The sequence below is a fragment of the Sturnira hondurensis genome, unplaced genomic scaffold, assembly GCF_014824575.4.
Source record: "Sturnira hondurensis isolate 20B ecotype Veracruz unplaced genomic scaffold, ASM1482457v3 Scaffold0000396, whole genome shotgun sequence".
NCBI classification, from domain to species: domain Eukaryota; kingdom Metazoa; phylum Chordata; class Mammalia; order Chiroptera; family Phyllostomidae; genus Sturnira; species Sturnira hondurensis.
Window position 1 is genome coordinate 1996266 of NW_028073027.1, and position 14705 is coordinate 2010970.

General features: G+C 40.8%; 1 protein-coding gene across 1 annotated transcript in view; it reads left to right on the forward strand.

Moving 5' to 3' along the window:
- Positions 1-14705, forward strand: part of TPRG1 (tumor protein p63 regulated 1) — a 137190-nt gene that overhangs the window by 19825 nt on the left and 102660 nt on the right. Inside the window, exon 2 of the mRNA XM_037038270.1 lies at positions 9750-9980. Coding sequence (XP_036894165.1) covers positions 9759-9980 — 222 coding nt within the window. The 5' untranslated portion in view covers positions 9750-9758. The remainder of the gene's footprint in view (positions 1-9749; positions 9981-14705) is intronic.

Sequence of the window (14705 nt, forward strand, 5' to 3'; positions counted from 1 at the left end):
GTCAGGATGCCAGTAACATGGTATTTCTGGACCTATGTGCTGGTTACATGGGTGTGTTTACTTTATGATACATCACTGGTTGGCACATTTATGATTTTTTGAGTGCATGTTAACTTTAATAAAAATGTTTATAATAAAAAATTCATCAGAATAATAAGATATGTAGTTTATATTTTTACCTTTTGGAGGGGGGTGCTGTTATCAGCATTTGGATGAATATCTTTCTCTGAATTTCACGAATTCTGGACGTGAGGGGTCACAGTTGGCCTAGCAGGAAACCCAGGCTGTGGTGTGGCTTCCTGAAACAAAGCTCCCAGGCAAGAACGTCTGGCTGTGGAATGCGGGCTGGTGCTCCTACCTGGCACCGGGACTGATGCTTGGTAGGTGGGCAGTAATCCCTGCTGGACAGAATCCACGCACTCCCCTGGGCTGTCTCCATACTTGGGAAAGAAGCTTGTTCTAATGTCTAAGTATTGCCACAACCTAGTCTCTGAATCAGCAGATTCAAACCCAGGGATCCAATTTACTTTAGAGACAGAAGAACAGTAACAGCTGCAGTCAGCATTGTTGGCCTGGGTTGATTCTTTGATTTCTCTGCTCCTTTCTTTTTCATGTGTTCATGGAGAAAATAGTTGAGGGCTCACAGGCCCTGAAAGTACTTCATCAGGACTAACATCTTTATCCTGGACAGCTCCTTGCATTTCCCTTTTCTTCCCCTTCCCTTTCCTCTCTCTCTTCCCCTGAAGGGTAGTGGGGAGGCTGGTGATTTAATCTTAATTTGTCTCTTCCCCCAAATGCCACCACTTCTTTGTCTGCTCCATGCCAATTGCAAGTAGGACACTTGTGCTGTCGCCTGAGATGAGTCACCGCACTGATGCCAGCCTTACAGGTTGGCTTTCTTCTGTTGTACTTTTTAGATACATCTCCAGCCAGCTCTCTCCTGATTCAAACATCCTGGGACAAGGTTACATTAATAGCTACCTGCAGGAAGTATCTTGGGGGAGACTACACTTATTTGGGAAGTTGAAGGAGAGAACCTGAGACACTTGGATAAGTGGGTGAAATTGATATTATTCTAAATACTAAACAAAGACACACACAAAGAAGAATTTGGTACTCTGGAAAAGAGAGAGAAAACGGTGGTGCAAAGTTGGACAACACACAGTGTGACTCACCTCTGCATGATATCTCTGAAACGGTAAAGAAGTTGTTGATCTTATGATAGTCTTGAGGCGGTTAGGATCCTTACTGCGGTGAGCCCAGCCTCTGTGTTTGGACTGCCTGAGAAGGAACTGTCCCAGCAATGACGGAGGGTGACAGAAGACAAAAGGGAATGCGGAGGAGACGTGAGGAGGATTTCACTTTCACCCTGTTACAGAGCAGAGGTTTAAGCAACTGATACCAGCTCTTCAAGGGATGGGGGCTGGAGGTGGGCAGGAAACTTCTCAGTGACACTCACCACGCATTACCTCCAGCTTTGGAACACGCCCTCCTCTTCACGTCTCACACCTTCACCTGGAATGTCCTCGCCTGTTCTCTAACACGCACGCAGGTTTGAGGCGCCTTTCCTCATACCTCTTAGTCTCCACACTCTCAACCCCTCTCTCCACCCTGTTACTGTCATCTTCTGTTTCCACTGTGTTTTCTGCATGTTCTCTCCTACTATGTCTCTATCACGTAGGTCTGCAATTATCTGCTTGCTTCCATCACCTCTACAAGACTATGCACTTCAGTAGCTGTATGTGTGTCTGTGAGTGTAAATGTATGTGTTGGGGTACAGAAGATGTTTCCGTGCATGCCTCACACAGAGCTCCATCACTGAGTCCATAAGCATTGACTGAGCACTCATGTCTGAAGCATGAGGCAACGTGCAAACAACAAAGGATCACACATGAACCTTGCCCTTTAGATTTCAGACCTGACAGAGAGGTGAGTGGGGCACCCAACTGTTTGTTTGAGAACTTGTCCTGAGTGCCTAGTCTGTACCATGCCCATGCCAAGTACTGGCTATAAACATGAATGTGACACGATTTCTGATCCCGAGTTGCTCGTGGCCCAGAGTAAAGACAGGAAAGCAAGTGCTGATTATAGAGCAGCGTGACAAAGCTACAGGAGTCATGGACTCAGGGGCTATGATAATCCCAACAGGGTGAACAGTAGAAATGTTCATGGAATTGTGTAAGAGACTTAATCTGGGGTAGTCACCAGGGACCTGTAATCTCACAAGATTCTCCAGTCAACATTTTTGTCTTTATTAATTCTTTTTCATATATATTTTAGCAAAACTACTCTAAAAAATAATATTATGTGTGAGGAGCTCAGCCAGTCCCTTCTTCCATCCAAGTATAGTTTGGAGCTCTAGCATGTCTCTGGCCCTGGCCTCACCCGGGTGAGGTGCTCAGTGCACTGCTATTGATGTCCCTAGTGGCTCTGGTCAAGGTGGGTTTTCACTGTGTTAGCATAAAGTCAGAAGCCAAACACCCCAGAATCCTCACCATGGATGCTCAGATTTGCGGCTACCACCACCATTCTCTTCCTCTGACCCCACAGCCTTTGAATCACAAGGGAACCATTGGGTCAGCAGGAGTCACATAACGAAGAGGAGATGAGAAAACCCTAAATGAGCAGCCTGAAACCCTATGTGAGCCACCTCTACAGGCTTAGATCTCAGATACTCTGGGCACTGAAGAAAAATTAATCAAATCTAACGGAATGATTGAGTTGGAAGAAAACTTTGGAATAATTTAGTCCAATAGCTTTCAAATGTCAGTACATTTCACCCCTACCCTCCATGAAAGCTTCAGAAGATGTCCAGAAACAGATAAATGGATCTCTATTGATTCAAATGAGTTAGTTGTTTCTAAGAGTATAATCTGCAAACCATAAAGCCTGGCCCTTCATTTTGTAGATGAGCATCCTGCAGTACAGAGAAGGGAAGCCCCTTGCCCAGGGTGACCCACTAAGTGCAGGAGCGGGGGACCCACATTTGTCCTGGCCCTGTAGTCTGACCTCACCCCTTGCTGCATGGAAACACTAACGTCAGAGCAGAGGGCCATGCTGAGAGGGGAGAAGCTGGGAAGGAAGAGGCCCTCCATCAATTTCACTTTCCCCTGGACACAGAGGCGCCCTGCTGGCTTGTTATCACTAATGTACAAAATGTGACATTGTGATGAACTGTTTGCCAATTTTCTTGTCTCAACTGGTGCAAAGGAGGGCTTGTTGGAGAGTTTTGAGGTGTTAGAGTATTGTTATTTATCCACCACACATCTCGTAACTGTTCTCACAGAGACTCAGGAAAGGCTGCACACATAAATTCACATAAATTACCTTCACAAAATGTCAAAATTAAAAGTAGATTTTTATTTTGAGGATATGCCTGGAGAATGTTAACCCCTTCAGATGGATAGAGATGACATCATCAGAAAAGCCCAGTTGAAATATTTCAATATAACGCAATGCACAGGAACTAACTCCCACACTCCCTCCCCCACCCAGCACTATCCCACCTGCAAGAGGGTAGCAATTCTTGTTAACAACCCATAGACATTCCTAAGCTTTTGGTCTACTCACAAGTATTTCTCTGGGGATAATATGTTTAATCCTGTGGTGGCCATAACTTTGTTCTTTTCTTTTTTAGGATTTTATTTATTTATCTTTAGAGGGGAAGGGAAGGAAAGAGGGAGAGAAATATTGATGTATGGTTGTCTCTCGTGCGTCCTCTGCTGGGAACTGACCTGCAACCCAGGCATGTGCCCTGACTGGAAATGGAACTATAATCCTTTGGTTCGAAGGCCTGCGCTCAGTCTGCTGAGCAACACAAGCCAGGACACTTCATTCTTTATTGTCTTTAATTAAATTTTATGTGACCAAACTGAAAGTTCAAGGGAGACACATAACCCATCTCAGCCTCAGTCTCCTCATTCACAAAATGTGGAGGTTAGAGTACATGACTGATTTCTAAATGGGGATTCTGTCTTCCCGAGGAGCCAGAGAGGTAGCAAGAGGACTCTGAAGTAGTTGTTAATATTCCAAAAGCAGAGGAATATCATGCAGGATATTTTTTGTGGAAATCATGTGGAATCTGTGCAGAAATCATGCATACCTACAAGAGGATTGCAGAGGATTAAAACAAACTTTGTGGAGACTTGGGGAGCCATCAGAAGACACACTGGGAAAGGAAAGAAAGCACAGGAGACCTGACTATGCAAGGTTGCCAGAGAGAGAGGGGGAGAGCAAGAATCCAAGGACTTCTTAAAACTAGATGGAAAAAGGAGGAAGTAGTGCTGAAGAAATGGAGAACAGCAGGGCCCTTGAGAAGAGGCTCCTCATGAAACAGCCTGAGTTTCACCAGTATCTCTGTTTGATGTTAGTGCTGTTATCTTGATCTAAACCGTGGTACTTTTTGTTATGCCCAAACTGTTCATTATAAACTCTTGTGAGGTGAAGAAACACCCCCAAGCTCCCCCTTTCTTTGCCTGTGGCTGGAATTGTGACCACTTAGTGTGGGCAGCTACTCCTTTCCACCTGCTTAGAAGGTCTCAGGGTAGTTATTTATCCTCTGCCCTGGGGGACAAATATTTAAGGTCAATTATTCTGAGCCTCTCTTTGATTTTGAGAAAGCAAAAATCATTATCTTAAGATTGCACAGCTTGTCTACAGCACAGACATCTAGTACAGAGTGGAACAGAGTTCTCCAAAATAGAAATGGCAAAGTCTTGGAGTGGAGAAAATCTTTAGCTCTAATGGTCTCGGATAAACCCCGAGAATGGAATACTAAACAGGGGATGTGAATCATACTCTGGATTCAAGTCAGGGCTACTTTATGATTTCCTATGCCCAGACTCTCTTGTCTTTGTCAACTTCTTCACCATAATGATATCAATATCAAAATGTATATTTCTATAACTTTATTTTTTAAGATTTTATTTTATTTTTAGGCAGAGGAGAAGGTAAGGAGAGACAGAGGGAGAGAAACATCAATGTGTGGTTGCTTCTCGTGCACTTTTTACTGGGGACCTGGCCCACAACCCAGGCATGTGCCCCAACTGGGAATCGAACTGGTGATCCTGTGGTCACAGGCCAGTGCTCAATCCTCTGAGCCATACCAACCAGGGCATATTTCTAAGACTTTAAATGGCTCAATATTTTATTTTACTTGGTTTTAAGTGAGATATAGTAGATATTGGGCGCCCCAGAAATTTCCCTTTTTTCTGATATGAAAAAAAATTAAAACATTTTTCAACGAAGATTTGGTTTTTCTCTTCTGGTTTTAACATAAATTAAAACATTTTCCAAGCTCCTAGATGCTTTTGGACCCCAGACTCTGGCCCCCACTGTGCTGCATTGGTAAGTATCCTGGTCCCAGGTGAAGGAGAAAGCTTCAGCCTGTGGCACAGAGTGCAGCACTGCTGAGGTGGGGATGAGCCTCAATCCCATAGCAAAGCAAACCTGATTGGAGCTGACATTTGGCAAAAGTGTCTTCAGTTTACCAATGCATGAGTTTGATGACTACTTACTTGCTTTTCTTCTAAATTTTACAATAAGAAACAGTGAACTAGAGTCTAAGAATCTGGTTTCTTTTTCAATTCTATTTAGTTGTGTGAACTTGGGCAAGTCCTTCACCTCAGTGTTATAAAATGTGCAAAATGAACCAAGTTGAACTAGGCATTAATTCTCTAGCTACAGTTTATGCCCTATATGCTTCTTAAGTATTGCTAGAAAAAAGTCACAGAGAGATGGATGAAAGCATGCATAAAGGGAGGAGGTATACTTAGGTCAGGGCCCAGGAGTAAGTTATTTACTCCAATACGATATTAACTTTAGCTCTGAGTTTGTTGGCATCTGAGAAATATAGAATTATTGTCTGATCAAAGGAAGCATAGCACTTCCTTGGGTATTTATTTGGGACTTTTTTTGAAGAAGGTCATTGAGAAGACATGACTTGGGCAATTAGAGGCCCCTCACCCTCTTTTCAGTCTTTGAAATGACATTCTGCCCACTGTTCCCACAGTGGGAGCTGTTTTCAAGGATGAGACTTTGAGAGAGAGAGATGTGTTATTGAGAACATCTGGGTGAATGTGCCAGAACCCAGTCCAGGACTCTTAACAGTTTATATAAACTGTTAATATTCCAGCAGGGAAATCTACTCATTTTGTGGTCTCAGAAGACAAGCCTCCTGTATAAGTTCCCTTGCTGATAAACCTGTCACCTACTGACCTGGAGTGGTCTGCCCCCTTGGGATCTGTCTTTGTCCTCCGTGTAGGGCCATTTTCAGATTTCACCCAGGAAGCTTCTGAGTTTGCGAACCAACACATTTATTCATACATTTTAGTTTTTATTACAAAAGCAGCACAAATATATTTTAATTTTTTTAAAAGCAAACACTCACTTACAATCCAACTACCTCAATAAATCTCAACATTTCCCTTCTAGTGTTTACCACGGTAAAAATTGCTCAAATCATCATTACCGGAGGAGACTTTTTTGCCTTTTTTTTTTTATCCAAGAAGATGCATCTTTACTCCCATGCTGCAGCACCTGCCCACGTTATTTTAAGCATCTGCACAATATCGGTTGGATAGACTTAGTAATTTCTCGGCTCTTAGTGTTTGTTTAGTTGGTTTCCAATTTTTCATTACCACCCACAATAAGCAATATCGCAGTCTTTTCTTTCTTTAGGATATTTTTCATTACACACATTCCCTGGAATGAGAAAATTCGGTGAAAAAGTGTGTTTTTTGCCATTGACACGCTTTTAGTATTTGAATGTATGTAGTCTGTTTGCACAGCAATAGAGGGCACGCTTTATGGAATTGGGAATAAACATTGTCTGGGCAGGTGGTGATGCGGAATGGAGTGGCTGCATGCTGCTTCCCTGCTCTGGGGGAGGTTCTCAGCGCAGCTACATGGCCTTGAAAAGATGTCCCCATGACTGGAATAGAGCTGGACTCATTTTGGATTGAAGGGACCGGATTAAACTTTCCCAGTAATCATGGCCTGAAGAATTTAACTGGAGCTGAATTTCCTCGTTTCCTGGATCTCAGACAGCTCAATCTCAGAGTGCTCTGCTCCCCTTCAACTGTTTCCAGAGAAGACAGCCCGAGGGCGAGGAAGTGGTGCTAATTAAATCCTCCCTCTGTTTTCCAGGCACCGGAGTCTTTCGCAGATGTCTGTTGTTAGGCCTGTGTTCACAGAGTGCAGCAAATACAGAAGCAGGCTTGAGGCACAGACGTTCCCCCACAGGTTACAGGGAACTCTAGAAACGCACGTCCGTCCAACGCTCCTTCGTGCAGAGGTGGCAGACCTGCACAAAGGCGGGGAGGAACTGCCAGGGAGGCCGTGTCTCACTGAGTTTTCTCTCTTGGGTTCTTTTCCTTCTCCTTTTCCTTCTTCCTCTTCCTCTCCATCTCCTCCTCCCGCTCCTCCTTCCCCTTCTTCCTCTTCTCTCTCATTCTCTCTCTCTCTCTCATCCCCCCCCCACACATAAACAATTTTTTTCTACTTCTTCGTGTGTGCTTTGTGTTTCCCAAAAGCCTGTTCTACCTAATGTCCGTCTTTTGTACAACTAACTTAAATAAAATTACCTGAAAATCCAGCAAATACCCTCCTGTTGTAAAGTAGCATGCATCATGGTGGGCAAGCTAGGCTTAAAGCACGTTTGGGAGTCCCAGTGCTGCTATAATTATCCAAGTGTTGCTGGAATTATCCAACCCTGTGCTCCCCAGAGACATGGAGATGAAATTGTCCTCCAATGCTGGCTGGGTGGATCAGAGGAGATAACCTGTGATGTAATCTGCAGAGAGTTTTTCACTCATGAGTTTTAGCCAACTCCGTTTTCTCCTACCTTCTAACCCCTTGGGATGACTATGTCCACAATTGTCTGAGATAATCTCAGTGTTCTCCCATAATAATGGCATAATTGTTTTTTTAGATGTTATACATATTCTTTTAAAAATATATTATTTATTTTTAGAGAGCGGGGAAGGGAAGGAGAGAGCAAGAGAAACACCAATGTGTGTTTGCCTTTTGTATGTTCCCTACTGGGGACCTGGCCCACAACCCAGATGCGTGCCTTGACTGGGAGTAGAACCGGTGACCAGACCAGCATTCGATCCACTGAGCCATACCAGCCAGGGCCATACTGGCATAATTATTAATAGCATTCTTTTTATCTCAAAAGTGTCTGGGTTTAGGCAACAAATTATATGGTCATGCTATTTTCATCTTTCTTGAATACTCTAATCAATCCCAATTTCAAGAATGTAAACTTGCTGGTAATAGAGGCTGTTTCTCATTTTTCTGGTATTTCACAAGAACCAAGGAAATCACATTTGTATGATTGAGAACACTGAGGCATCCCTGAGAACAGGATGGCACTTGCAGTCGTGTGGTGAAGCTGGTGTGAGACTCCTTCCACGGGGTGTTGGCAGTAGTGTGCTTACTACAGGGATGACTGACTATGTGGCCTCGTGAAGAGAATGGAGACCTGGTTTAGGCACATTTTTACTAGGTTAGCATGTGTGTCTTGTTTTGCTTGTGTTGCTTTGTATTTACAAAATAAAGGTAAATTTATTGTGTTTTTATTTACTTTAGGTCCTATACAGAGATGCGCAAAAGTAGTTTTACAGTTAATTCTTGGATTATTTTTAAGTATTGTAGTATTTGTTTGTCTTTTCCCATATAAACAACTGTAAACCTAGTTTTTCCCATTCCCATATTATCATTTTAAACAATAAAGACTTATCAAAACAGAAAATAAAAATTGTTCATAATCCTATCACCGAGAGATAATCATTAATATTTCATTTTACTTTTTTTAGACTTTTTCAGACCTCCCTCATATCGTACATGCGTGTGTGCGCCCAAGTATTCTCTTTATTAGTTTCTTTCTTTTTTTATTTCTCTCTCTCTTTCTTGCTCTCTGAATTATTTTACCAATTTGAATAACATTATTCATAATATTTTATTAGTTACTTTTCTCACTAACAATAATATATTTTGGACATTTTTCCATGATAAAAGTATATGCTTACATTTTCAATGACTATACTGTATTTCACTGCATGGTATATCTTATTTAGCCAATTACCTATTAATAGTACTTAGTTTCACTATAATTTTTTTCAGTATTAGATACAATGTTGTGTGTGCACATAATGTTGCTATTGTAAACAATATTTTGCTATTAGACCTAAAGTTGTATATTTTTCTATTAGATGATAGATATTGTGATGAACAACCTTCTATATTTATGTCTTTGAGCACTTGTCTAAATTATTTCCTTAGTATATATTTTTGGAATTGTGATGTTTCAGCTAAGAAATAGTGCTTAGTTTTAACTGCTTTTGTGCCTTATTACTCCCCAAGAAGCACATAAGAAGGTGCTTTATCATTGCTTTTAACACAAATAAGCTTGCAGGCTGGTAGGCTTTCAAGCAAAACTGCTATGAAATCTTGAACAAAGTTGCCTGACAATTATTTCACATAGCTCTTCCCTTGCTCACCTTCCTGTCCTGGGGAATTAAAGATGAAAAACAAAAGTCCTACAGCCTCCTTTTCTCTGTCCAGAGAATAGCCCTCCAGGATGGTGGAGTCTGAGTTATGGAATTGTATCCACCCATGCCTATGTTTGCTTAATGTGTGTGGGGGGTGTCAGTTTCAGAAACATCATTTGCTCATGTACCCATTTTGCAAGAGCCAGGTGACTTTGTTTTTCTTAACTGACCAGAGTTTTTCTTCCCTTGTTTTAGGCTAAAGAAATGTCAACGATTGGAAGTTATGAAGGATTCCAGCCTGTGTCTCTGAAGCAAGAGGGAGATGACCAACCCTTAGAGACTGAGCGACTCTCCATGGAGGAGGGGGACCCAGGCAAGGACCCAGCGCCAAAGCAGATGTCAAGGCAACCCAGTGTGACCAAATCAACACTCTACCCCAATCCTTATCACAGGCCTTATATCTCACGGAAGTACTTCGTTACACGGGTAAAATCATTGGTGTTCTTATATGCTATATAATGCTTTATCCTAATGTTTTTCTATATAGCGTGTTTTACCAAGTGTTTTCACATTTCTTAGCTCATATAATAGTGACAATAGCTGTGAAGTAGATATCTTTTACGGGTAAAGGATCTGAATTTTGGAGAAGTTAAAAGACTGTATTTTTGGCCACCCGTTAGAATCAAGGAGAAGCAGGTCCTCTATTCCCCATGGGTCTTTCCCCCCTCAGTCCTGTGTTTATGCTAACCCACACTTCAATGAATTAATGTCCTGTGGATAGAGAACCAGAGCAGCTGGAACAGAAAGCTGTGAGCCCAGAGTGGGTATTTGTTGTATTTTGTAAACAGGGGTGGTGGAGTGGAAAGGCTTGTTGAGAATGTGCTGAATGAACGAACCTCAAGGGTCTCCATTGGAGTGCTGGTATTACTGTGTGGGAACAGGTATTTTGGGTCTCAAACCTGTAGGTGCAGTGTGGAACCGAGCTGTCTTTCCTATGCATTGGAGCTGGGAAAGTAAATGGCTGGGTGGGTAATGAGGATGGGGGTTGTATATCTAGATGAAGAAAAATGGTATTTTAAATTTCTAGCATTTGAATCAGTAGGTAGTACTTCATTGGTGTCTAGTACCTACCTCTTTCTGTCTTTGACTGTCCATCATACTTCTTTTCCAATACTTCATTATTCTTGTCAACATAGTAGTGGTTAGTTCATTGGCTACAACAACTGAGGTCAAAATCAGGGATTTTGTATTGTGGAAAAAAAGACCATCTTTTTTTTTCAAGTGTACATGGGGCCTCTCATTGTTGAAAAAAATGTTTAACTCAATTTCATAAGTAAATTTTGGCCAAAACTCTGAGATTATTTACAAATCTTTAACTAATGAATCCTGATTTGGTAGCCTTTAAAATATATCTTTAGTTAAGTTTTAACAGAAGCAACTCAGTGCATATGGTGTTCATTTAGGCATGTTGGAGATTACATATGCTCATATCACCTATATTCAGTGACTCTTACTTATAAGGTTCTTTGGTACATGCTATACTGTGTATTTGTATGAGTGTTTTTGTGTATGTAGAGCATATGGTTTGTTTTCTAAAGTATGTGGACTTGACTAAATATGGCAAGTTCAGTTGTAAGATATAACTGTGAAGAAAATCAAAGCATCCCCTAAATTTCATTTATATTTGATATCAATGATGTGACAGCCTAGGTTTAATGAGAGAAAGACAACCATGAGTGTTATAGAAGAAGGGGTTTATCTTTGGAAAGCAGAGCAACTATGAGAACTGGCTGAGAAATCTATGCAGAGATGCCATCTCTGTATCTTGTGATAGCCTAAAGTTGATATCGGTCAACCAACTGTCAGTTGTGAAGTGGGAATAGGTAATACAGAATAGAGACAGATTGGAACCTATCTATCTCCCAAGTCTAAACTTGAAGATGTGAATCACTTTCAAGAGACGCTGGTGCCTTTTCCCACTGACTCAGCCCAGGGGGAGGAGATCTGATGAACAAAAAGAAGCTATAGGTCCAGGTGCTTCCGCATGCCATCAAGGGGTTGAGGAGACCAGCAGCTGTGAATATGAGCTGCCCCAGTGCCTGGTGGCCTGTACTGGTCTTCAGTAAGGGAAATGACTGATGTTTCACTTTGAAACTCAAGTTTCAAAGAGCTATCTAGGCTCAGTATGTCCTGTCTATCAGTTCAGTGCTCTCCCTACTGTAATGTATAGTTGAGTTTTGGACTCCTTTATAAGGGTTTTCAATGACTGACTTCAATCTATGTGATGAATATCTCCCTCAGGTATGTAAAAGATAACCCTAAATTCTCAAAAGCCTGAGAAGGAAAACCTTTTAATCTTATTAATGAATCTAAAGTAGATGTGAGGACTTTTTTAGGTATGCTGAGGGCTATGTTCCAAAGGTACTGAGCATTTATTCTCTTTCAGACCAAGGGACAGAATATGAAGGGTTCTTTTAGCATGTGAGTATAATAAATGTGCATTAATGCATGTGAGGATAATAAAAATACAACTATTGGCTCAATTAAAACTTATATGAGAAATATATTTTTTGAATAAATAAAGGAATGGCCTAGTTTTACTACCTTGTAAATGACAAATCTGCTGATGTGGTGGGAGTTGAGAAAATGGGGAGAATGTATGTGTGTGCATATATAAATTTTCTCATCCTCAAAGTGTGGATAAAATACTAGTTTTATATGAAGTTTTTAATAAGCTAACTTTGTAAGAGTTCTTAGTACAAAGCATGCCACATCTATTAACATTTCATAAGTGGCATCTCATTGCCATTATAAATGCCTTCTCTCTCCTTTTGTTGATTTGACATTTACACTTTTATAATTAGACATATACAATGAATGACATTAAGTTGACCATGAGCTTACCATGGCCTCCAGGGTAAGATATAAATGTAGATGTATAGAATCTGTAGCAGTAAAAAAAGTTTGAGTAAGGAAACCTAATTCATTTTCTTGAAGGATAAGTAAATAAGACCAAGGTTCTAAATGATTCAGATCTGTGATAGATTCATCATAAATTATCATTCTTAGAGGTGAAATAAGATCTACAGATGATTTAGCCCAGTGCTGCTTAATCTTTATTGTGCAAACAAATCAATCATCTGAAGATCTTATTGAAATGCTGATTCTGATTCAGTAGGCCTTGAGTGAGCCCTTAGATACTCCACTTATACAAACTGCCTGGCAGTACTGTTGCTCTCTGTCCAGGGACTGCACTTTGAGCACAAAGGTGCTAGCCAGTACTCTCAGTTTCAGAGGCAGCTAAAGTCCAGAGAGGGGTTGTACTTACCCAGTGTCTTAACAGTTAGTGAGCACAGAATTGCCCAAGATGCTAGTAAATTGCAAAGCTAGGTTTAGAACCAGTTTCCTGCATGACAATTTAGAGCCCTATGATCCCTTGCAGCAGTTAAAAAGAAATCAATTTATTCCAGTATAAGAATTTAAAACATATATAAATTATCATTGCAAATTATTGTTGCAAATTCAGAAGAGCAGTCACTAATTTAGTGGAGGAATTCCTGGTCAAGCATTTAATTTTATTAAAAGGTTTAAAATCGCCCTGGCTGGTGTAGCTCAGTGGATTGAGTGCGGGCCTGCGAACCACACGATCGCGGTTCGATTCCCAGTTAGGGCACATGCCTGGGTTGTAGGCCAGTTCCAGGTTCCCAGTTCCTGGCAGGGGATGAATGAGAGGCAACCATACATTGATATTTCTCTCTCCCTCTCTCTCTCTCTCCTTCCCTTCCCTTCTAAGATAAATAAATAAAATCTTTAAAAAAATTTTTAAAAAAGGTTTAAAATCATTTCACAATAGGTGGCTTATTGAAAAAATTGGAAAATGTGGATTAGCAAAATAAAAATCAGAATAATCCCCCTGCTCACAGTAAACCAAATATGTTAATGTGCAGTTATACATTTTGGTATATGTCCTTATTACTTTTTTCCTTACATGTTTAATGTGTGCAAAATAGGATCACATGCCAAATATTACTTCCTACATCAATCACTGTAGTACTTCCATAACATCATATTTAACAAATCTGTAATATGCCAACATCATGGAGATATACTGCTATTAATTTAACATTTACTGGGTATTTAGATCGTTTCCTGTTTTTATCTTTTAACCTGAAAAGGGAAGTTATGTTTTGATTGTGGCAGAAGGGCACTCAGTGTCTCTGAGGCCAGAGATAGATACCCAATGCTACAGCAAGAAGGGGAATCAATTATGTGAGTTCCAAGCTGGAAATGCATGATGTGACTGATATGAAGGTATAAATTAATTCTGGACAAACAAAAGCATCATTTTTAGCATCATAACCTCATGCATTAGATCACACTTCCGAATACTGGATTCTGAAAGGAGTCCATGTGGTCCCTTAAACCTTTTGTGTCCTTTTCTGCATCACTCCACGACGTTGCTTCCTTCCCTCAGGCTTCCTTCTATTATTTATTTACTGAAACTCTGCCCTTTTGATACAATGTATCAACATTTTTGCTAACTCGGAAAAGACCTGTGAGCTATCTAATCCAACCCCTGAAACACACTAACGAGATGTGACTTGCCTAAGGCCAACCAAACACTGAAGGGCTATGCTGAGACTGGATTCTTGACACTCTTCACCTCCACTGCATCTCACCTTGGGCAATGAATGGGAGGTCACAGTAATGAAGGTCTGAACCACTTGCTCTCAGTCTGCTTGGGTAACCTTTTCCTCCTGTTGTAGTTCATCTGCTATTATTGCTGAGCCCTATCTAAAAAAGGCATAATGCCTTCTCTGAACAAAAGTACCCCTCAAGGCTAATAACTCGAGGTATATTACGATAATCACTTTATTTTGGAGACACATTCAAAGGCAACTTCTTATGAGAGAAACAATACAGGATCTGCATGGTGAAAGATATTTTTAAACTCCCTGAAGGACTCTATATTTGCAGATACCTTATCAGAAAGTTGAAAGAGATTAGGAATGGGGAATTATCTCTAAATTTATACTTGAGAATGTAAATTACATATAAACTACTGGGACTGAAACTATTTGATCTTTTAATATTTGATTAATGGTTCCCCATGGCCTTTTTATAGTCTATGTTCTATTGTGAGCAAGGAGACTTTAATAAGCAGGTTGGAGTCTTCCCATTGTGCAGCAAGATGTCGTTGCTTTCATGATT